The sequence below is a fragment of the Salmo salar genome, chromosome 02 (genome assembly GCF_965601325.2).
Source record: "Salmo salar chromosome 02, fSalSal1, whole genome shotgun sequence".
Taxonomy (NCBI): Eukaryota; Metazoa; Chordata; class Actinopteri; order Salmoniformes; family Salmonidae; genus Salmo; species Salmo salar.
Window position 1 is genome coordinate 14,771,555 of NC_138292.1, and position 23,178 is coordinate 14,794,732.

Genomic DNA, 23,178 nt, shown 5'->3' on the forward strand with positions numbered 1-23,178 from the left:
CTCGTCTTTGGGCTGTTTGTGTGTTTTGTTGTTGTTGAAGAAGCTTACGTAAATAAGTGAAGATGGAATAATAATAATAATCTTCAGGTGTGACATAAAGACTGCTGGTTATTCTGAGCAGAGTAGGACTGGAGTTAAAGGTGGTAATACAAAGTACATCCAGTGAATATTACTGTTCAAAAACACTAGACACCCCGTAGCCTTCACCCGTCCTCGACTAGACACCCCGTAGCCTTCACCCGTCCTCGACTAGACACCCCGTAGCCTTCACCCGTCCTCGACTAGACACCCCGTAGCCTTCACAACGTCCTCTACTAGACACCCCGTAGCCTTCACAACGTCCTCTACTAGACACCCCGTAGCCTTCACCCGTCCTCTACTAGACACCCCGTAGCCTTCACAACGTCCTCGACTAGACACCCCGTAGCCTTCACCCGTCCTCTACTAGACACCCCGTAGCCTTCACCCGTCCTCGACTAGACACCCCGTAGCCTTCACCCGTCCTCGACTAGACACCCCGTAGGCTTCACCCGTCCTCGACTAGACACCCCGTAGCCTTCACCACGTCCTCGACTAGACACCCCGTAGACTTCACCCGTCCTCGACTAGACACCCCGTAGACTACACCCGTCCTCTACTAGACACCCCGTAGCCTTCACCCGTCCTCTACTAGACACCCCGTAGCCTTCACCCGTCCTCTACTAGACACCCCGTAGCCTTCACCCGTCCTCTACTAGACACCCCGTAGCCTTCACCCGTCCTCGACTAGACACCCCGTAGCCTTCACCCGTCCTCGACTAGACACCCCGTAGCCTTCACCCGTCCTCGACTAGACACCCCGTAGCCTTCACAACGTCCTCGACTAGACACCCCGTAGCCTTCACCCGTCCTCGACTAGACACCCCGTAGCCTTCACAACGTCCTCGACTAGACACCCCGTAGCCTTCACCCGTCCTCGACTAGACACCCCGTAGCCTTCACCCGTCCTCGACTAGACACCCCGTAGCCTTCACCCGTCCTCGACTAGACACCCCGTAGCCTTCACCACGTCCTCTACTAGACACCCCGTAGACTACACCCGTCCTCTACTAGACACCCCGTAGCCTTCACCACGTCCTCTACTAGACACCCCGTAGACTTCACCCGTCCTCGACTAGACACCCCGTAGCCTTCACCCGTCCTCGACTAGACACCCCGTAGCCTTCACAACGTCCTCGACTAGACACCCCGTAGCCTTCACAACGTCCTCGACTAGACACCCCGTAGCCTTCACCCGTCCTCGACTAGACACCCCGTAGCCTTCACAACGTCCTCGACTAGACACCCCGTAGCCTTCACAACGTCCTCGACTAGACACCCCGTAGCCTTCACAACGTCCTCGACTAGACACCCCGTAGCCTTCACAACGTCCTCGACTAGACACCCCGTAGCCTTCACAACGTCCTCGACTAGACACCCCGTAGCCTTCACAACGTCCTCGACTAGACACCCCGTAGCCTTCACCCGTCCTCGACTAGACACCCCGTAGCCTTCACCCGTCCTCGACTAGACACCCCGTAGCCTTCACCCGTCCTCGACTAGACACCCCGTAGCCTTCACCCGTCCTCGACTAGACACCCCGTAGCCTTCACCCGTCCTCGACTAGACACCCCGTAGCCTTCACCACGTCCTCGACTAGACACCCCGTAGACTTCACCCGTCCTCGACTAGACACCCCGTAGACTTCACCCGTCCTCGACTAGACACCCCGTAGACTACACCCGTCCTCTACTAGACACCCCGTAGACTTCACCACGTCCTCTACTAGACACCCCGTAGACTTCACCCGTCCTCGACTAGACACCCCGTAGCCTTCACCCGTCCTCGACTAGACACCCCGTAGCCTTCACCCGTCCTCTACTAGACACCCCGTAGCCTTCACCCGTCCTCTACTAGACACCCCGTAGCCTTCACCCGTCCTCTACTAGACACCCCGTAGCCTTCACCCGTCCTCTACTAGACACCCCGTAGCCTTCACCCGTCCTCTACTAGACACCCCGTAGCCTTCACCCGTCCTCTACTAGACACCCCGTAGCCTTCACCCGTTCTCGACTAGACACCCCGTAGCCTTCACCCGTCCTCTACTAGACACCCCGTAGCCTTCACCCGTCCTCGACTAGACACCCCGTAGCCTTCACCCGTCCTCGACTAGACACCCCGTAGCCTTCACAACGTCCTCGACTAGACACCCCGTAGCCTTCACCCGTCCTCGACTAGACACCCCGTAGCCTTCACCCGTCCTCGACTAGACACCCCGTAGCCTTCACCCGTCCTCGACTAGACACCCCGTAGCCTTCACCCGTCCTCGACTAGACACCCCGTAGCCTTCACCCGTCCTCGACTAGACACCCCGTAGCCTTCACCACGTCCTCGACTAGACACCCCGTAGACTTCACCCGTCCTCGACTAGACACCCCGTAGCCTTCACCCGTCCTCGACTAGACACCCCGTAGCCTTCACCCGTCCTCTACTAGACACCCCGTAGCCTTCACCACGTCCTCTACTAGACACCCCGTAGCCTTCACCACGTCCTCTACTAGACACCCCGTAGCCTTCACCACGTCCTCGACTAGACACCCCGTAGACTTCACCCGTCCTCGACTAGACACCCCGTAGACTTCACCCGTCCTCGACTAGACACCCCGTAGCCTTCACCCGTCCTCGACTAGACACCCCGTAGCCTTCACAACGTCCTCGACTAGACACCCCGTAGCCTTCACAACGTCCTCGACTAGACACCCCGTAGCCTTCACAACGTCCTCGACTAGACACCCCGTAGCCTTCACAACGTCCTCGACTAGACACCCCGTAGCCTTCACAACGTCCTCGACTAGACACCCCGTAGCCTTCACAACGTCCTCGACTAGACACCCCGTAGCCTTCACAACGTCCTCGACTAGACACCCCGTAGCCTTCACAACGTCCTCGACTAGACACCCCGTAGCCTTCACAACGTCCTCGACTAGACACCCCGTAGCCTTCACAACGTCCTCGACTAGACACCCCGTAGCCTTCACAACGTCCTCGACTAGACACCCCGTAGCCTTCACAACGTCCTCGACTAGACACCCCGTAGCCTTCACCCGTCCTCGACTAGACACCCCGTAGCCTTCACCCGTCCTCGACTAGACACCCCGTAGCCTTCACCCGTCCTCTACTAGACACCCCGTAGCCTTCACCCGTCCTCTACTAGACACCCCGTAGCCTTCACCCGTCCTCTACTAGACACCCCGTAGCCTTCACCCGTCCTCGACTAGACACCCCGTAGCCTTCACCCGTCCTCGACTAGACACCCCGTAGCCTTCACCCGTCCTCGACTAGACACCCCGTAGCCTTCACCCGTCCTCGACTAGACACCCCGTAGCCTTCACAACGTCCTCGACTAGACACCCCGTAGCCTTCACAACGTCCTCGACTAGACACCCCGTAGCCTTCACAACGTCCTCTACTAGACACCCCGTAGCCTTCACCCGTCCTCGACTAGACACCCCGTAGCCTTCACCCGTCCTCGACTAGACACCCCGTAGCCTTCACCCGTCCTCGACTAGACACCCCGTAGCCTTCACCCGTCCTCGACTAGACACCCCGTAGACTTCACAACGTCCTCGACTAGACACCCCGTAGCCTTCACAAAGTCCTCGACTAGACACCCCGTAGACTTCCCCCGTCCTCGACTAGACACCCCGTAGACTACACCCGTCCTCGACTAGACACCCCGTAGACTACACCCGTCCTCTTCTTAGGACTGTATTTCACATGGTTAGACAGTTCATGGAGTCTACTCCCGTTAAATTGTAATCTTCTGTTCCAGTGGGTTTTGCTGCTGGAACATGATCCTTGCACCCATCTATTCACTCAACCCTGGGCTGCTCTTAGAACAAGATTTCCATACCAACTATTTGCATTGTTAGTTGCATCATTTAACATCTTTGTTATGCATGTTTTTAAAAGAGAGACATACACAGACTATAGTGTACATTCCATTTATTTTAGGGCATTTGTTTAGATTGCAATATTTGTGCTATACCAGATGGATTCAGTGAGATGTGTTTGTTGAAATAGTTTGAGATTAAAGCTAGAATCCTTAATTGAAACAATAACAAAGCAGCCACCCTGCCTGTGTTTTGGTAAAACGCTGAAGGATGGGCCTGGAGAAATGTAACCGCTCTCAAACTCAGAGCTATTAATGCAAGGACTGAACATCCATGATATCAACAATATAGTTGAACTAAGGCATTTATAAGATATTCAAGAATCAATGGGTATATATCATTTATAAATCCCAAAATGGATGTAGCAACTATAGATTCCCACTTTAACTTCAATGAAAATGATACAATCTCCCAGAAATGTTCACAGCAGAGCCCATAGGGGCCACTGGAACCAGTTGGTTGAAATTCTATTATTTCTGTACCAGGCAGTGAAAATTGAGTAACACATTTGGTGATAACATTCAACATCAGAAGAGATTACTCCCCTAGAATTCTATTCAGAATGTGAACTGTATTTCCAGGAAGAATCAAGAGGTTGCACAAATCATTTCTAATGAACTCAAGCTTTGGTCTAACAACAATCATGATAAAGATGGGATAGAAACTTAAAATGCCAACAGACTCAAATGACTGACGTTCCCAATGTACACTGTTCAAGAAACTTCAAGGCAGCAGTCATTCTGTTGGGCTGAGAATTTACCCAGGATTACATGCTCTAACAAAGATAGGAAAGCCACCAAGCAATATGCAAAGTCACCCTTCAGCATTAAGTAAACATTAGGCCCAGTGTATAAAACACATACGGTATTAGTGAAAGGGACAACATACTGTACATGTTCTACACCATCCATACGCCATATGTTCTGGTATAGGATACTGGCCTAGCTAAATCACATAGGATACTGGCCTAGCTAAATCACATAAGATACAATATTAAAAAAACATTCCAATTCAAACAGTGAGTTTTTCCCCGTATGGACACACTTAGCAAAAAAACGACAGAGCGTGACGAGTTATTCACAGATTGTGTATACTAAGCACGTCAGAAATACAGTTGTGTACAGGAAACAAACTTTCATTTCTACTGTATGATTTAAATCAGATGTTTAAAACTGCCACCTGGTTTCAGAATGTATGTCACTATCGTGTGGATGTCATGTGGGTCACAAGCCAGCTTGGAGGGCACGTCACCTACAACAAGCTCAAGTGGGAGGCCATATAGAAATTACAAGGGGAATGCACAGTGAAATGGTTGAAATGTTCCATTCTGATCAAGGGGGTGGACATCCCCCTCGACAAGAGAACAAACTACCTTCTGGAATGTTCCTTCGATGCAGTTGATTTAATGAGTGGCATAATTCCAGGATAGATCACTGGAAAGCCCCGTAATGGTCAGGGTGTTTCGAATTTCAACAACAACCCGTGTTACTAACAGACTCTTCCCGCTGACTAATAGTTTGGGTTTTTCAGAGTAGGTGCTAGTAAATTGTGTATCACAGTGACCAGCTACAGGGACCTGCTAAAATAAAAGGAAACACTTGAGTAAATGAGGGTACTTATTGGCAGCTCTGTTATGGTGTGGAGGTGCATTTTCCTGGCATGGTTTAGGTCCACTCAACCCCATGGAGGACAAGGTAAACTCCAATAAATACACAGCCATTCTGAGTGATCACCTTCTACCTACTGTAGGGTGAAACAGATCTACCCTGATGGGAGTGGTCTCTTCCAGGATTACAATGACCCATCCACTGGGCACAAGTGGTCACAATGGTTTGATGAGCATGAAAAGGATGTAAGCCATATGCCACGGCCGTCTCAGTCACCAGATCTCAACCTTATTGAACACTTATAGGAGATTCTGGAGCGGAGCCTGAGACAGCGTTTTCCACCACCATCAACAAAACACCAAATGATGGAATTTCTGGTGGAAAAAAATGGTGTAGCATCCCTCCAAGCGTTCCAGATACTTGTAGAATCTATGCCAAGGTGCATTGAAGCGGTTCTGGCTCGTGGTGCCCAATGCCCTATTAAGACACCATGTTGGGGTTTCCTTTATTTTGGCAGTTACCTGTATGCTTGCAACTGGGTAGCAGTCCAAATGGGGTTCTATGGCAACTGGGTAGCAGTCCAAATGGGGTTCTATGGCAACTGGGTAGCAGTCCAAATGGGGTTCTATGGCAACTGGGTAGCAGTCCAAATGGGGTTCTATGGCAACTGGGTAGCAGTCCAAATGGGGTTCTATGGCAACTGGGTAGCAGTCCAAATGGGGTTCTATGGCAACTGGGTAGCAGTCCAAATGGGGCTCTATAGCAACTGGTACAATCAAAATAACACTACTCAGTACTGGCATCTAAACAGCAACAAAATCACATAGCATTTTGCACTTATAAACACACACAAAGACACCTTTAACTATGCACTGTGGGAAAATAAAGGTGCATCCTCATTCATTAGACAGATACGCAAGATATTTTGGATACTATTTGTTTGGCAGTAGGTCAATGGTTTACAACATTCAGGTGATCCTTGAGAACATAATCTTCACTTCCTGAAATGGAATCAGCCATGTTAGTCAACAAATTTTGCTAAACACTCTCACCGGCCCTCTCACACACGCTTGCTGGCCGTGACACAGAAACGTTGTTGGCTGAAATACAGTGGAAGTCCAAAGTCCATCAGAAAGACAAATACTTTTCTTTAAAAAGCATCAAAAACATCAGTCCATCCTCCTCTGAGCAGGGCGATTCTTGTGGTGACCACAGAAAGGGCATCGTCCTGTTTGGCTAAATGGATCCTGCAGACGTCAGGAAGAGCCTCTCTGCTCTCTATTAGGTCCGCTCTCAGGTTTGCCAAGTGCTCCATTAGAAACAGGTTACGCTGCAGTGACTGCTTTTGATTTGGGATGAGAGGGGCGCATAGAGGAGGATGGAAATGGTTCTCCATGCCTACAGAGAGAAGTGAAAACTGTTAATTCTACAAGTCCAGAGAAGGGTGAAGGTGGTTAGTTCCAGAAGTGAAGGTGGTTAGTTCCAGAAGTGAAGGTGGTTAGTTCCAGAAGTGAAGGTGGTTAGTTCCAGAAGTGAAGGTGGTTAGTTCCAGAAGTGAAGGTGGTCAGTTCCAGAAGTGAAGGTGGTCAGTTCCAGAAGTGAAGGTGGTCAGTTCCAGAAGTGAAGGTGGTCAGTTCCAGAAGTGAAGGTGGTCAGTTCCAGAAGTGAAGGTGGTCAGTTCCAGAAGTGAAGGTGGTCAGTTCCAGAAGTGAAGGTCAGTTCCAGAAGTGAAGGTCAGTTCCAGAAGTGAAGGTCAGTTCCAGAGAAGCTATTGCATTGCAGATATGGCGATAGCTTCATTAACTGGGTACTTACTTGGTAGGCAGCAGCTATAACATGCTCCTGCAGCCGTTGGCACTGGGTCCTTTCGACCTCATCTTATCCTGGACCGGCCCTGACTGCAGGACAGGAAGATTACGACTGTTAGAGTTTCTACAGATACTTAGTCATTTTCATATCAAAAGGCAGGTCATAACCTCTTCATGATAACATATGGATGGAGAGGCAGGATCCGAAGCCAGAATTAGAACTATGATTTCATGTGTTGTTTCTATACTGTATCATTTTATGTAACATATTTAACAGTCCGTTTCTGTGGTGTTCATATGAAACATGATCCCATTTGGACTGCTGACAACATTTGATCCATTTGGCCAGCAGCATTACTCATAACCTACGTCTTTACATAATGATGAGTGACCATATGATGGGGATGGAGTGAGGAGGAATGGGACTTGCTTTAGGCTGTGGTTTTTTTTCTCCTTTACTTTTTAACGGCGCAGTTCAGAGTTGGATGAATGCACAGGTGTGGATCAATTATTCTGACGTCAGGCGTTGCAGAAACGGCATGTGCTTGACGAACACTACAATAACTACAGTCTGACAGCTATGGGTCATAACAGAACAATGGACATTAGAGGGTTACGCAATAGCAGCTGAGGAAATGGAATTATGTAACACGTTTCAGTAACATACTCCTCACCTGACTGTTCTCAGCCCACCTCCTGATACAATGTGGAAATGTGTCATTTCATTCAAAAGATCTGGTGACTTTCACAACTGGAGGTCATGATCACGATGGAACAGTCAGTTTATCAGTGAGACATTTTACATATCAGTCATTTAGCAGAGCGACACAGTAGTCCATACATTTCAGTCATTTAGCAGAGCGACACAGTAGTCCATACATTTCAGTCATTTAGCAGAGTGACACAGTAGTCCATACATTTTAGTACTGATATCAACATCATGTAATACATTCAGAAATGGACCATCACTCAATTTAACCTACTTTCCATACAGTGATTTAAACAGTGACCAGACTAGTGATTGGCTAGTCTTCTGATAGTACTGTATACACTTTATCCATCATAGCGTAACAGGTTTCAAACTAAAGTTAATATCCATATCCTACTAATAGGTGAACGAATTGAGAAACATTTCCTCCTCTCATTCCCTGTCCAATGAGACTGTATTCCATGGGAAACCAGGCCAACATTTCCCAGCGTTTCTACATTTCCTCCTCTCATTCCCTGTCCAATGAGACTGTATTCCGTGGGAAACCAGGCCAACATTCCTAGCGGCAGGTTGGAAGCTGCAAAGCCCAGCCCATGTACTGAGGAGTAACACACTTGCAACACACACACACTACACCACCTTCACAATATCGCGACACATTTTAAGACACACCAGCCCCAGTCAGTCTAGGTATCATCTCTCTTACCGGGGCCCGGCCCTCTGCCATCTCCCCAGAGCCAATGTGTGTCAAGTGGACAAAGTTTGTGGGCTCGCCGATCATGCTGCGGTCGATTTTCCTGCGCCTCTTTCTCTGGAAATAATAGAAAATATATAGAAATAGAAAATGGGGACAGACAGATATTATGCAATCAAGCCCAGTGGAAGAAAAGAACTTACAGACTTTACAGTACACACACACAATGCATTTTGTAACCTGAATGGGATGATCTTCGATAAGAGTTTTGATCTTCTACTTGTTATTTCATACTCAATGGCAGCAGGTCAGGTCGCCTAGCGGCAGGTCAGGTCGCCTAGCGGCAGGTCAGGTCGCCTAGCGGCAGGTCAGGTCGCCTAGCGGCAGGTCAGGTCCAGGTCAGGTCGCCTAGCGGCAGGTCAGGTCCAGGTCAGGTCGCCTAGCGGCAGGTCAGGTCCAGGTCAGGTCGCCTAGCGGCAGGTCAGGTCCAGGTCAGGTCGCCTAGCGGCAGGTCAGGTCCAGGTCAGGTCGCCTAGCGGCAGGTCAGGTCCAGGTCAGGTCGCCTAGCGGCAGGTCAGGTCACCTAGCGGCAGGTCAGGTCAGGTCGCCTAGCGGCAGGTCAGGTCCAGGTCAGGTCGCCTAGCGGCAGGTCAGGTCCAGGTCAGGTCGCCTAGCGGCAGGTCAGGTCCAGGTCAGGTCGCCTAGCGGCAGGTCAGGTCCAGGTCGCCTAGCGCCAGGTCAGGTCCAGGTCAGGTCAGGTCCAGGTCAGGTCGCCTAGCGGCAGGTCAGGTCCAGGTCGCCTAGCGGCAGGTCAGGTCACCTAGTGGCGGCAGGTCAGGTCGCCTAGCGGCAGGTCAGGTCCAGGTCAGGTCGCCTAGCGGCAGGTCAGGTCCAGGTCAGGTCGCCTAGCGGCAGGTCAGGTCCAGGTCAGGTCACCTAGCGGCAGGTCAGGTCCAGGTCGCCTAGCGGCAGGTCAGGTCCAGGTCAGGTCGCCTAGCGGCAGGTCAGGTCCAGGTCCAGGTCGCCTAGCGGCAGGTCAGGTCCAGGTCAGGTCAGGTCCAGGTCAGGTCAGGTCCAGGTCAGGTCGCCTAGCGGCAGGTCAGGTCCAGGTCGCCTGGCTGCAGGTCAGGTCCAGGTCGCCTGGCGGCAGGTCAGGTCCAGGTCGCCTGGCGGCAGGTCAGGTCCAGGTCAGGTCGCCTAGCGGCAGGTCAGGTCCAGGTCGCCTAGCGGCAGGTCAGGTCCAGGTCAGGTCAGGTCCAGGTCAGGTCGCCTAGCGGCAGGTCAGGTCCAGGTCAGGTCGCCTAGCGGCAGGTCAGGTCCAGGTCGCCTAGCGGCAGGTCAGGTCCAGGTCAGGTCAGGTCCAGGTCAGGTCGCCTAGCGGCAGGTCAGGTCCAGGTCGCCTGGCGGCAGTTCAGGTCCAGGTCGCCTGGCGGCAGGTCAGGTCCAGGTCGCCTGGCGGCAGGTCAGGTCCAGGTCAGGTCGCCTGGCGGCAGGTCAGGTCCAGGTCAGGTCGCCTGGCGGCAGGTCAGGTCCAGGTCAGGTCGCCTGGCGGCAGGTCAGGTCCAGGTCAGGTCGCCTGGCGGCAGGTCAGGTCAGGTCGCCTGGCGGCAGGTCAGGTCCAGGTCAGGTCGCCTAGCGGCAGGTCAGGTCCAGGTCGCCTGGCAGCAGGTCAGGTCCAGGTCAGGTCGCCTAGCGGCAGGTCAGGTCCAGGTCAGGTCGCCTAGCGGCAGGTCAGGTCCAGGTCAGGTCGCCTAGCGGCAGGTCAGGTCCAGGTCAGGTCGCCTGGCGGCAGGTCAGGTCCAGGTCAGGTCGCCTGGCGGCAGGTCAGGTCCAGGTCAGGTCGCCTAGTGGCAGGTCAGGTCCAGGTCAGGTCGCCTAGCGGCAGGTCAGGTCCAGGTCAGGTCGCCTAGCGGCAGGTCAGGTCCAGGTCAGGTCGCCTAGCGGCAGGTCAGGTCCAGGTCAGGTCGCCTAGCTGCAGGTCAGGTCCAGGTCAGGTCGCCTAGCGGCAGGTCAGGTCCAGGTCGCCTAGCGGCAGGTCAGGTCCAGGTCGCCTAGCGGCAGGTCAGGTCCAGGTCAGGTCAGGTCCAGGTCAGGTCGCCTAGCGGCAGGTCAGGTCCAGGTCAGGTCGCCTAGCGGCAGGTCAGGTCCAGGTCGCCTAGCGGCAGGTCAGGTCCAGGTCAGGTCAGGTCCAGGTCAGGTCGCCTGGCGGCAGGTCAGGTCCAGGTCGCCTGGCGGCAGGTCAGGTCCAGGTCAGGTCGCCTAGCGGCAGGTCAGGTCCAGGTCAGGTCGCCTGGCGGCAGGTCAGGTCCAGGTCAGGTTGCCTGGCGGCAGGTCAGGTCCAGGTCAGGTCGCCTAGCGGCAGGTCAGGTCCAGGTCAGGTCGCCTAGCGGCAGGTCAGGTCCAGGTCAGGTCGCCTAGCGGCAGGTCAGGTCCAGGTCAGGTCGCCTAGCTGCAGGTCAGGTCCAGGTCAGGTCGCCTGGCGGCAGGTCAGGTCCAGGTCGCCTGGCGGCAGGTCAGGTCCAGGTCGCCTAGCTGCAGGTCAGGTCCAGGTCGCCTGGTCAGGTCCGGTCGCCTGGCGGCTGGTCAGGTCAGGTCCGGTCGCCTGGCGGCAGGTCAGGTCAGGTCAGGTCGCCTAGCGGCAGGTCAGGTCCAGGTCAGGTCGCCTAGCGGCAGGTCAGGTCCAGGTCAGGTCGCCTAGCTGCAGGTCAGGTCCAGGTCAGGTCGCCTGGCGGCAGGTCAGGTCCAGGTCGCCTGGCGGCAGGTCAGGTCCAGGTCGCCTAGCTGCAGGTCAGGTCCAGGTCGCCTGGTCAGGTCCGGTCGCCTGGCGGCTGGTCAGGTCAGGTCCGGTCGCCTGGCGGCAGGTCAGGTCAGGTCCGGTCGCCTGGTGGCAGGTCAGGCCAGGTCCGGTCGCCTGGCGGCAGGTCAGGTCCAGGTCGCCTGGCGGCAGGTCAGGTCGCCTGGCGGCGGTTAAGAGATTTGGGCTAGTAACTGAAAGGTCGCTGGTTCGAATCCCTCAAACCAGGTGAAAAATCTGCCCGATGTGCCCTTGAGCAAGGCACTTAACATGAATTGCTCCTGTAAGTCGTTTTGGATAAGAGCGTCTGCTAAATGACATGAATGTAAGTGGAATGTTGAACATCCTCTTCTCTAATAGCTGTTTTATTAGAGCATGTTCAGTTCTGTCAGTGTAAAGGCATGTCATCACCTGTCAGCAGTGCTGTGAATAAGCCCCACTTGTTACAACAGGCTACGCTGGGTGCAGACAGAGATGACCCAGAACTGACAGGAATTAATTAGCCATTTCACATTATGGATCATGACCACACTGACTGTATCAATATTCTGACTGTATAGTGCAAATGCCACATAGCAATTATTAAATTGAATAATTAGGGATTTATAAAAACTAAAAAGAATGTTAATTACATTATACACAGGTCCAACGACATGTAGTCATTGCACTGTTATCAGAAATACACAATTTACAAAGCAAGCCTTTCTGGGAAGTAACACTTGTTAGTATGCCACCACACGCTATACACACATTCTAGTCCGGCCTTCTCTCGTCCCAACAATAGAATAAACAAGGACCTAAAAATAAAGGAGAGGGAGGAGGAAGGAGGGAAAAGAATGAGCTCAATAGCAGCACATGCCAGAAGCCCACTTCCCCTCAGAGACCCCATTAATTGTTAGGGAGGGTTCTGGAGTTACCATAGAGACATGCTGTGGAGGGATACAATCTCCTTATTTGACTTAATGCCAAGTCTACGACGACAACGTGACGACTACTACTACAACAATAGTTTCACAGTACCCTTAAGGTGAAAGTGCTTGGGACAGCCTTGATATTTTCTGATCTGGTAATAACGGAGGGTTTCTTGTTTTGCTTTTCTTTTTATGAAGTTACACATGTCTATGAGCTAGACTAAGGTTGAACCCGGCCTAACCTACGTCTTCTTAATCCTGATTCAAGAGGTAACGTCTAATGACAGAGCAGTCTTTGTCTGGACTGAAGTCTAGCCCTCCAAATAGGCAGACCTTCGGGACTATGTGGGTCACCCAGTTCAAAACAACAGAAAAGGCCAGAGTCCTTCCTTCTTCCACTCCCTCACCATCTACCTGACCTATTTCTCAGGCGACTGACAGTAGCAGAGGGTTCTCTTCTCACTAGTGTTGTTGACTGGCTGAAGCATCAGCTAATGATACCCATGTCATCCCATGTCATGCATCTTGAGGATCCACAGCTGGCATGGCTGAACTAACTTCAACAAGTGAAGTTGTAGATATGGTGGTGTGGTCAATCTAATATCCAAACTCCTGGGAGGCAGGTAAACATCTTAAAAATCAGGCAAACCCTTCATCTCGACCCATTGACCTTGGAGCTGTAAAAGCAGGGCTAGCACGGCAGCTAAAAAGTTACTGTGTGTTCCAGTAATTTCTCAGAAGGGACAAACTCACCGGTGGAGGTTTGGCCACCACGCAGCAGCCAATCTTGTGCCAGAACTCGCTCATCCCTGCTGTGCTGCTGCTTTGCTCTGAGTGGGTCCGGAGGCCCTGGTTCTCTCTGGACGCCCTGCAGGCAGCAGAGGACGTGGTGGAGAACAAGAACGCCGCTTAGGGTGGAATGGTGAGAGCGTTGCAACCAGTCCAGTCCCAAAAAAAGATGGGTGTCCCCCAAGGCTCAGTGCCAAGTCCGGTTCTATTCCTTTCTCTTAACGTTTAGAATGTCACCTCTTCCCTCTCACTGAATCTCCTGTGGATGCTCGTCTCCCCAGATTTCCACTGCCTCAGGTACTGTAGGGCCTGTCGAGTCAAAACCAGATTCCATTAGTGGAAGGCTGACAAGGTATAGGAAGTGAAACAATCTTCACCTGCTAGAATAGCACAATCAATTCAGATACAGTACTATGGGCATGTTCATTTCTACATCCCCATACTAAATAGGCCTACATCTCCACAGGCCTATTTGCTGTCAGTCAACATGCGTCCCCCACACACTTGCTTATCACTCTTCCTGTCTGTGACACTCATGCAAGACAAGGGATTCACGCTGCAGTGGCAAGGGACTTCCTGTCTGTGACACTCATGCAAGACAAGGGATTCACGCTGCAGTGGCAAGGGACTTCCTGTCATAACAGCAACACCCACTGAAGGTTTCAGGACCCGGGTCAACTGTCCCTCAGAAAAGAGCTGCAGGCATACTACGGGGATTCTCTCCTCCATCTAGTCACAGTAAACACTATTTAACTGTCACCAAATCATTATCTAATGTAAGCTACATTGACCAGTAAGTCTTACAAATGGATTTGATTCAGGATTGAAAGACAGACATTTAGGACTGTGACACACAAGACCTAAGAGCCCTGTGCAACATGGTGGTTTCAATAGGAGATTGATTAATAATTAAACCTTTATTTGGATTAAAGTCACCAGTATTAGCACTGAATTCAACTAAGTTGAGTAAGATCTCAACTATGCTTTGATCTTTGATGTACTGGTAATCATATTAGTTCACAGTCTTATAAAATACTGGTAAATAACCAGACAAGGACATTCTTTCCCCAAACGAGTACCTACCCCCTTGCATCTTTGTAAAAGCCCCAGAAATTAGAGGTCAAAGAAAGAGGTTTGGGTATACTGTATCTCTTTACAAACTGAACTCGACTTTGAACCAGGAGATCAAGGTAAAGGTAGTGAGTGAAGGGTGAAAATGTGTAGCATATGTAGATCTCCAGCTTTTTAACTGTAGGTCTACCTAAAGATGCCTGGCCTGAGAACAACACCGGCCATTGATTTACAGTGTTCTGTTGTAGCCTCAATTCAACAGGGCAACAGGCATGTTAAATAAAACTGAGTGACTATCCAATTGAATATCCTGAAAAGAGATGGTCATTGAATGTGTATTAATGTGTCCAATATCCAATCTTGATTAATGTGATTTTTAAAGAGTTAGGCTACATTCAATGTCCATATTCTCAAATTAACATTCTCAATATTTTATATTGAGGCATTATTTTTGTCTTCCAGTACGCCACCGTCTCGACGGAAACATCTGTAAGGCAACAATGTAAGTAACATCTGCATTTAACATTTTACTAACGACAAACACTGACGTGAGTTCTCAACCCAAAAACCGTTCACTCAATCCAGTCACTCCGAAATTAGCATAGCAACACATTTACATCTAGATCCCTACCACAATTAAAGAACCAATTTCAACCAATTTGCCATTACCGTAACATCAGTGTGGAATCCGCTTTCTCTCTCAAACGAACATGATATCTTTAAAACGGTCAGCTCACGAGTCGAGGTGTGGTAAAGTAAAACGTCTCCTGTTCTGCGGTAGGCTACACTCCTCCTTCTCAGGCTTTTACGGTGGCAGAACTACAGCGCCACAACTGGAAGAAAATCAACAGGCTAATAAAAGAATTGCACAATCTGGGATATTTTCTGCTGTGCTGCAACCTGGTCTCAGAGCATGCAGAGCATTTCGTATTACTCTAGAGTCTAGATTAGAGATTAGTATGATATGTTATGTTTCGTATGATATGTATTAATTTGTGGGTTTTATCACCCATTTCGTATGATATGTTACGAATTAAAATTAGCATTATATGTTACGAATTTGCAAAACAAACTATATGTTACGAATTAGTAAAACGTATGCTATGTTACAAATTCTAGCCAGGTGGCGAGCTGGCTAGCTGGCTAACGTTAACTAGGCTAGGAGTTAGGGGTTGGGGTTAAGTTTAGGAGTTAGGGTTAGGTTAGGGTTAGGTTAGCTACGGTTAAGGTTAGGGTAAGGGGAAGGGTTAGCTAACATGCTAAGTACATTACATTATCAAAATTATGTGGACACCTGCTTGTCGAACATCTCATTCCAAAATCATGGACATTAATATGGAGTCGGTCCCCACTTTGCTGCTATAACAGCCTCCACTTTTCTAGGAAGTCTTTCCATTAGATGTTGGAACATTGCTGCGTGGACTTGCTTCAATTCATCCACAAGAGCATTAGTGAGGTCAGGCACTGATGTTGGGCAATTAGGCCTGGCTCGCAATTGGCATCCAATTCATCCCAAAGGTGTTCGTGGGGGTTGAGGTCAGGACTCTGTGCAGGCCAGTCAAGTTCTTCCACACCGATCTCGACAAACCATTTCTGTATGGACCTCACTTTGTACATGGGGGCATTGTCATGTTCAAACAGGAAAGGGCCTTCCTAAAACTGTTGCCACAAAGTTGGAAGCACAGAATCGTCTAGAATGTCATTGTATAATGTAGCATTAAGATTTCCCTTCACTGGAACTAAGAAGTCTAGCCCCGAACCATGAAAAACAGCCCCAGACCATTATTCCTCCTCCACCAAACTTTACAGTTGTCACTATGCATTGGGGAAGCATTCTCCTGGCATCCACCAAACCCAGATTTGTCCGTCGGACTGCCAGGTGATGAAGCGTGATTTATCACTCCAGAGAAGGCATTTCTACTGCTCCAGAGTCCAATAGCGCTGAGTGTTACATTACTCCAACTGACGCTTGGCAATGCGGATGAAAATCTCAGGCTTGTGTGCGGCTGTTCAGCCATGGAAACCCATTTAGTGAAGCTCCCGACGAACAGTTCTTGTGCTGACATTTCTTCCAGAGGCAGTTTGGAACTCGGTAGTGAGTGTTGCAACTGAGGACAGACAATTTTTAAGCTTACGCGCTTCAGCTCTCAGCGGTCCCATTCTGTGAGCTTGTGTGGCCTACCACTTTGTGGCTGAGCCGTTGTTGCTCCTAGACGTTTTTGCTTCACAATAACAACACTTACAGATGACCGGGGCAGCTCTGGTGTGGCAGAAATTTGACAAACTGACTTGTTGGAAAGGTGGCATCCTATGACGGTGCCACGTTGAAAGTCACTGAGCTCTTCAGCACTTTTATTCTACTGCAAATGTTTGTCTATGGAGATTGCATGGCGGTGTGCTCGATTTGATACACCTGTCAGCAATGGATGTGGCATAAATAGCCAAATCCATTAATTTGAAGGGGTGACCACATACGTTCATATATATATAGTGTAGTTGCTAGTAGTTTAAAATGAGCTAATTAGCTAAAATGCTAAAGTACTACGTGATGAGATTCAAACTCGCAACCTTTGGGTTGCTAGACGTTCACGTTATACACCCACCCATCCATCCAGCCCTACCAACCATCCTACTTTAAATAACCATATGTCTTATGTAACCATACCAAACATAATATATCATACTAATCTGAGCATCCCGGATTTACAATGTTACGTCTAGTCTATGAGACCAGACTGCAATGCAAGGCTCATTTCAATAATAGTAGTTCTATCTACAGTGCATTCGGAAAGTAGTCAGACCCCTTGACCTTTTCCACATTCTAAAATGGATTAAATGAAAGGTTCACCTTCCAACAGGTCAACGACCCTAAGCACACAGCCAAGACAATGCAGGAGAGCTTCAGGACAAGTCTCTGAATGTCCTTTAGTGACCCAGCCAGAACCCAGACTTGAACCCGATCTCACATCTCTGGAGAGACCTGAAAATAGTTGTGCAGTGACGCTCCCCATCCAACCTGGCAGAGCTTGAGAGGATTTGCAGAGAAGAATGGGAGAAACTCCCCAAATACAGGTGTGCCAAGCTTGTAGCGTCATACCCAAGAAGACCCAAGGCTGTAATCGCTGCCAAAGCTGCTTCAACAAAGTACTGAGTAAAGGGTGTGAATACTTATGTAAATGTGATATTTACGTTTTGTATTTGTAATAAATTCGCTAGCAATTCTAAGCCTGTTTTTGCTTTGTCATGATGGAGTATTGTGTGCAGATTGAGGGGAAAAACAATTTAATACATGTTAGAATAAGGCCGTAACATAACAAAATGTGGAAAAAGTAATTGACTATATTCTTGAAGAATATGACTTAGGTTAGGTAGCCAGCCTACAGATGTCTCATACAACTCGATTCCACGTTAGAAGAGAATATAGAATACGTGTAGTCTTCTGGTCAAATGCATTGGCATGAGAATTGAGACTAAAACTCCCTATCCCAAACAGGCCTTCACATCAGAAGGCTCTTCACTGACACCTGGTGAAATAAAAGGGTGTAATGAAAGGGAGACAAGAGGTTTCCTATTACCATAGGAACAAGAGTAAACACAGAAGTTAATACAGTAGGCTATGGATGTTTTAAACTGGTGGAAATAGCCAACATCTATCTGCAAACAGGTGAGTTTGTTTGACAAAGTGGCAATAGTGAAATGGAATAAGCTAGCCAGGACTCTGCTTTCAGTAATCCTACACTGTAACAAGTGCGTTGTGCTGCTATCTGACTCTGTCTCCCCGGTAAAATATGTATTTATTTATTTTCATCTGAATTGGGCAAACGTGCATGAAATAAGGAAAAGCAACATGTTTGTGTTTTGCTGAATTTTGCAGTTAATTCTCCTGTAAGAATCCCACAACAAGATGCCCAAGTTTGAGGAGCTGGAAGCCCATTCATCCTGCCATGTCCACTCCCTCTCCACTCCTATAACTCCTGTCCCCAGCAACCTGATTGCCAAAAGATACAGCATCCTACAGAGATTGGGCAGAGGGAGTTTTGGCACTGTTTACCTCGTACAAGACACTAGAGCAAGGGATGGGGAGAAACTGTGAGTATGCCTCCTGCTGTTGTCCTGCGCTGCTCTTCACATGTCAACTGCCCAGTGCCCACCTTGCCCTCTATTAGAAATGGGTCAAATCTTTCATATTGCTTACACCTCTCCAATCCTTCTAGATAAGTGTGTTGGGGGTCGAGACCGATGACTAGGAGTGTAGGGGTGGTTCCTCTACCGTTGGTGCTCAATTAAAACAGCAGTTCATCCTCTTGGTGGCAGCATTAGCCTGGGTATACCGATGCCTGAGAGCACCTCACATCTCTTCTCTTCCCCTCTCTCTTCTCTCTCTCCTCTCTGTCTCCCTAATCATATCCCCATGTATGGGGGAGAGAATGTTTGCTCTGAGCAGCTGGCTCTGTGCTAATCAAACACATTTTAGATTTTATTAGGATCCCCATTAGCTGACACCAATGGTGACAGCTAGTCTTCCTGGGGTCTGACATATAATGAAAAAGACATTACGGACAAAAATACTTTACAATTTACAAACATTTAAAAACATAAACGTAGACATGACAGACTTATAAAATGTAACTGCATTACATTGAACTACATTGCAGAAGCCAAGGCATTATCTGGATGTACTAGAGACTCAACATGAAGAGAACTGGCTCTCTGGACTGAGTATAATTGAATCCACTATAATGACTATATTCATTCACTGTCTGGAACATATACTGTAGAGTTACAACATCAGCGTATGTCTATTAATCCAATAGGCTTTGATGGACTGCTATTCCAAAAACGGGTCTGTACATACATGTAGCAGTGAGAATAAATTCCCCTGGAGGGATAGAGTATGTGTGAGTATGTGTGAGTATGTGTGTGTGTGTGTGTGTGTGTGTGTGTGTGTGTGTGTGTGTGTGTGTGTGTGTGTGTGTGTGTGTGTGTGTGTGTGTGTGTGTGTGTGTGTGTGTGTGTGTGGACAAACTGGGTCTTGCCTAACCAACGTTGAAGCATGATGCCTGCTGGCACAGTCCAGCGAGACGGGCCCAGAGTCCGTGTCTCTTTGAGCACACAGATGCCACAGCAGGTACGCTTGGCTCATGGGCAAGTATCAAGCCCCTGCAAGGTGCCAGACAGTAGGCTCTGAGGCTCCTTTGCCATTTCATGCAGTGTGCTGCATTCATAGGGTCTCAGTCATTAAGGAGAGCGTGACAGTAGCCCATCTTTAATCATGGGCCAGAATCCAATCATTGCAGATAGCAGATTTGAATTGGAAAAAGTCCTCACTTTCATTCTGTCTCTCTGCCCCCCACACACACACACACACACACACACACACACACACACACACACACACACACACACACACACACACCACACACACACACACACACACACACACACACACACACACACACACACACACACACACACACATGCCCTCCTTCCCACTCAACACCTCATCACATCTTTTAGGTTTCAAAGAAATGGAGGGAAAGGGACTACCATCCTTCTACCCAGAGAGTAAAGAGAGGGAGTGAGAGAGAGTGAATAAAGAAAGAAAGAAATGGAGGGAGATAGGGAGTAAAGAAAGGGAGAGAGGGAGACATACCCTTTTCAGAGAATGCAGCACCAATTAGTTATGGCACCCAGAGGCAAGAGACGTCATGCCACGGGTCATTATACCCACGCTCCAGGCTCAGGGCAAGGCTTTCAACTTGTTACCACAGCTCAGCGGTGCCCACTAACCCCCTGACCCACCACACACTAGCACAGCACTGCCACTCAAAACCACCGCCATTCACAGGGCAGACAGCTCACCTCACTCACAGCACACATTAGCAAGTTAGCTACTACCAGGGAGGGAGGGAGAGTTCTCTAAATGGTTTTTGTAGTCCAGATGAAATCCACTAAACATCTGAAATGAAATCCCTGAATCTTTTTGGGGCCAGCACCATGCCGAGTTACAGAGGCTGCCAGGGCGGGATAACTCTTTTATAGCCAGATGTATAAAGAGTGCTAGCCAAGGGGCTGTATTTAGGATAACCTGCCGGGGTGCTGCCGGGGCTGTATAGGCCGCCAGATGTCGAGGCTAGCCAAGGAGTGCTAGCCAAGGGGCTGTATTTAGGATAACTCTTTTATAGCCAGATGTATAAAGAGTGCTAGCCAAGGGGCTGTATTTAGGATAACAAAGCTATATAGTTAATAGACCAATCATAGAGCATCTGCTTGATACAGTTCCTCCCTTCCGGGGGGGGGGGGGGGGGGGGGGGGGGGTGTGTGTGTGTGTGTGTGTGTGTGTGTGTGTGTGTGTGTGTGTGTGTGTGTGTGTGTGTGTGTGTGTGTGTGTGTGTGTGTGTGTGTGTGTGTGTGTGTGTGTGTGTGTGTGTGTGTGTGTGTGAGTGCAGAACGTATTCTTAAGCAGTTTGATCTTCTGAGTCACTGCCTGAATTGGCTTTGTTCTGCCCATTGTAGCATATGGCTCCAGCTTACCAGATGCTGTGGTATTTCTATTGTGACTCATTACGACTCCGCGATACAGCAGTCTAATGCGCCCTCCAACAACTGATTGTCAGTTAGCTGTATTCAAGCTATATTTGGGATATGTAGAGATATATGTGTCAAGGATGCATTTAAAGCAGTGCATTCACATAGAGTATACACATTCATTTCTCACATTTTTCTCAGATCGTATGACAGCAGATTGTGGGTTGGTGTTGGAAGCCACACCCTTTCCCTTACTGAAGACATCAGGTGCCACCAGCCCCTCTGCAGTAAAAATACATATCAAATCGTCATCTGCTATGATGATCAATGTTATCACTCTGCTCATGGATCACACCTGCTTTGAGTAAAAGGAGTTTCTGAATGTCTGATGTTTGTTCCCCTGGGGCAGGGGTGTCAAACTCATTCCATGAAGGGCCTAGTGTCTGTGGGTTTTTCTTTTTTCTTTCCAATTAACACCTACACAACCAGGTGAGGGAAGTTCCTTACTAATTACTGACCTGAATTCATCAATCAAGTACAAGGGAGGAGCGAAAACCTGCAGAAACTCATCCCTCCGTGGAATGAGTTTGACATGTGTGCACTGGGGGATTGATTCTGTTACCTGGACTGTCCATCAGACAGCCACATCCACACTGAGAGATGACTGGTAGCTTTCCTTTCCTCGTCACATGAGACCAGTGTCAGTCAAGCTACTGTCTATCACATGCAATGATGACTCGTGTGTGTGTGTGTGTGTGTGGGGGGGGGGGTTCTGAATGAATTTATTATGTCCAGACAGAATTCCTCCTGCACTTGCTGAAGCCAGTCACTCATGACTTCTGTTTTTTGCTACCCTTCTTGGCACTGTCATGACGTTGGCCTCTTTTGGTACAGGGAGGACAGTTGACCCCTCCCTTTTGCACCCAATCGACCCTGTGTGTAAAGGGTCGTAAAAACTCTAAAATTCCAGGAGAGTCTCTGGCCACATGGCCCATAGAGAGACACAGGAAATTCTTCCAACTCATAGAATTGGAAAGCCAAGCGACATTTTGTGTTCTGGAGAAGGTATGGAAGATTGGTGAAGAATCCAGCTACGAACTGATCCGCTTGGTACCATTTTGTGATACTCAGAAGAGACAATATAGCCATATTACCATAAAACTGTTTATATAATAGACTCAGTTTAAGACTTACATCATATGGGTGTATGGAATGTATTAATAAGGATAAAGCTTTTGTAAGACATTGAGATGCTATGTACTGATGTAATGTGATAGAATTGTATTTCTGTAACCAAATCTAACTCAGTCATAGGCACGCCCCCAGGGACCCATACAGGACCAGGCGTCATTTGACAAGCTGTTCTATGGGCACTATAAAACACCCCCGGATTTACATTTCTTCAGACCAGGCCTACACTCCGTTGGCTAATAGGTTTTACCTTCCAATTCCTCTACTGAAAGTGAACCATACCACGTGGTTAACTTTTAGACTATCGATACTGACAGAATAAGAACAAGTCTTTGATATTAATTATTAGTCTGCAGCTAAGTAAATTATATCATTGGACGCGAAGACCAACGAAACAACCATTCGATGACGACATTAATGAATGTCGCTCTGAAAGATCCATTCTAACCGAGAGGAGAGAGAGAGAGAGAGAGAGAACGCGGACAAAACTTCCCAACAGAACCGAACTCTCCAACAAGAATCAGAACGACACACTGAGCGTAAATATATATTGATTGCAATTGTTCCCGAATGAGTGAGCCTTCAATTGTCAATTGTTAATATTAATGAACCCTGTGTAACTTCTCAGCCGACCTTTTATGATCCATTGTTCAACAGGCCGACCTGCCTGTTTAGCCAGTAGGGCACATTCCGATACCAATCCTTTGTGACGATAATTACTGTTTGTATGTTTTTCTGTTAATTACTTAGTGTAGTAAATAAATGATTTTAAGACAATTGATGTATGGATGATTTTAGTAAAGACTGGGTTCGTGCAGATACAACAATTTACGACGTTTTGGAATGAGACTGGAATAGAGGTAAATACACCATTTAAACTAGAAGATAATCGACCTATACTATAATAGAATAGAATATTATGGTACAGGAAAGTTATATTAGGAAAATTATAGCTTTGTAATCTGAATATTCTCCTTGGTGCCCCGATCTCCTAGTTAATTACAATTAATCAGTTTAATCGCGTGATAATAATTACAGGGAGCTAATTGATAAACATATCTTCCGTTTAATGGTAACCCAAAGACACGACAGCACTGAAGCAGGT

The 23,178-nt window shown here is 48.7% G+C and overlaps 2 protein-coding genes across 2 annotated transcripts in view; one reads left to right on the forward strand and one right to left on the reverse strand.

Annotated features, from left to right (window-relative positions):
- Positions 1–4,006: 4,006 nt before the first annotated feature.
- LOC106574107 (CDC42 small effector protein 1) lies at positions 4,007–15,180 on the reverse strand. The gene is made up of 5 exons (XM_014149680.2): positions 15,024–15,180; positions 13,248–13,592; positions 8,802–8,906; positions 7,394–7,476; positions 4,007–6,976 (listed from the first exon to the last, which is right to left on the reverse strand). The coding sequence occupies exons 2-4, from the start codon at positions 13,299–13,301 to the stop codon at positions 7,408–7,410; spliced, it is 228 nt and encodes a 75-aa protein (XP_014005155.1). The 5' UTR covers positions 13,302–13,592; positions 15,024–15,180; the 3' UTR covers positions 4,007–6,976; positions 7,394–7,407.
- A 3,054-nt stretch (positions 15,181–18,234) lies between these two features.
- The window catches only part of LOC106574086 (serine/threonine-protein kinase Nek11), a 40,943-nt gene continuing 35,999 nt past the window's right edge, over positions 18,235–23,178 (forward strand). Inside the window, exon 1 of the mRNA XM_082968594.1 lies at positions 18,235–18,443. Within this exon, the coding sequence (XP_082824720.1) occupies positions 18,259–18,443 (185 nt within the window). The 5' untranslated portion in view covers positions 18,235–18,258. The remainder of the gene's footprint in view (positions 18,444–23,178) is intronic.

Bases quoted from the DNA above. Each gene is read 5' to 3' on its own strand.
- LOC106574107 (XM_014149680.2), bottom strand. From the start codon at position 13,301: ATGAGCGAGTTCTGGCACAAGATTGGCTGCTGCGTGGTGGCCAAACCT. The intron at 8,907-13,247 runs GTGAGTTTGTCC...TATTATTTCCAG, and splicing joins TGGTGGCCAAACCTCCACCG to AGAAAGAGGCGCAGGAAAAT. The intron at 7,477-8,801 runs GTAAGAGAGATG...CCTGTCCTGCAG, and splicing joins TGGCAGAGGGCCGGGCCCCG to TCAGGGCCGGTCCAGGATAA.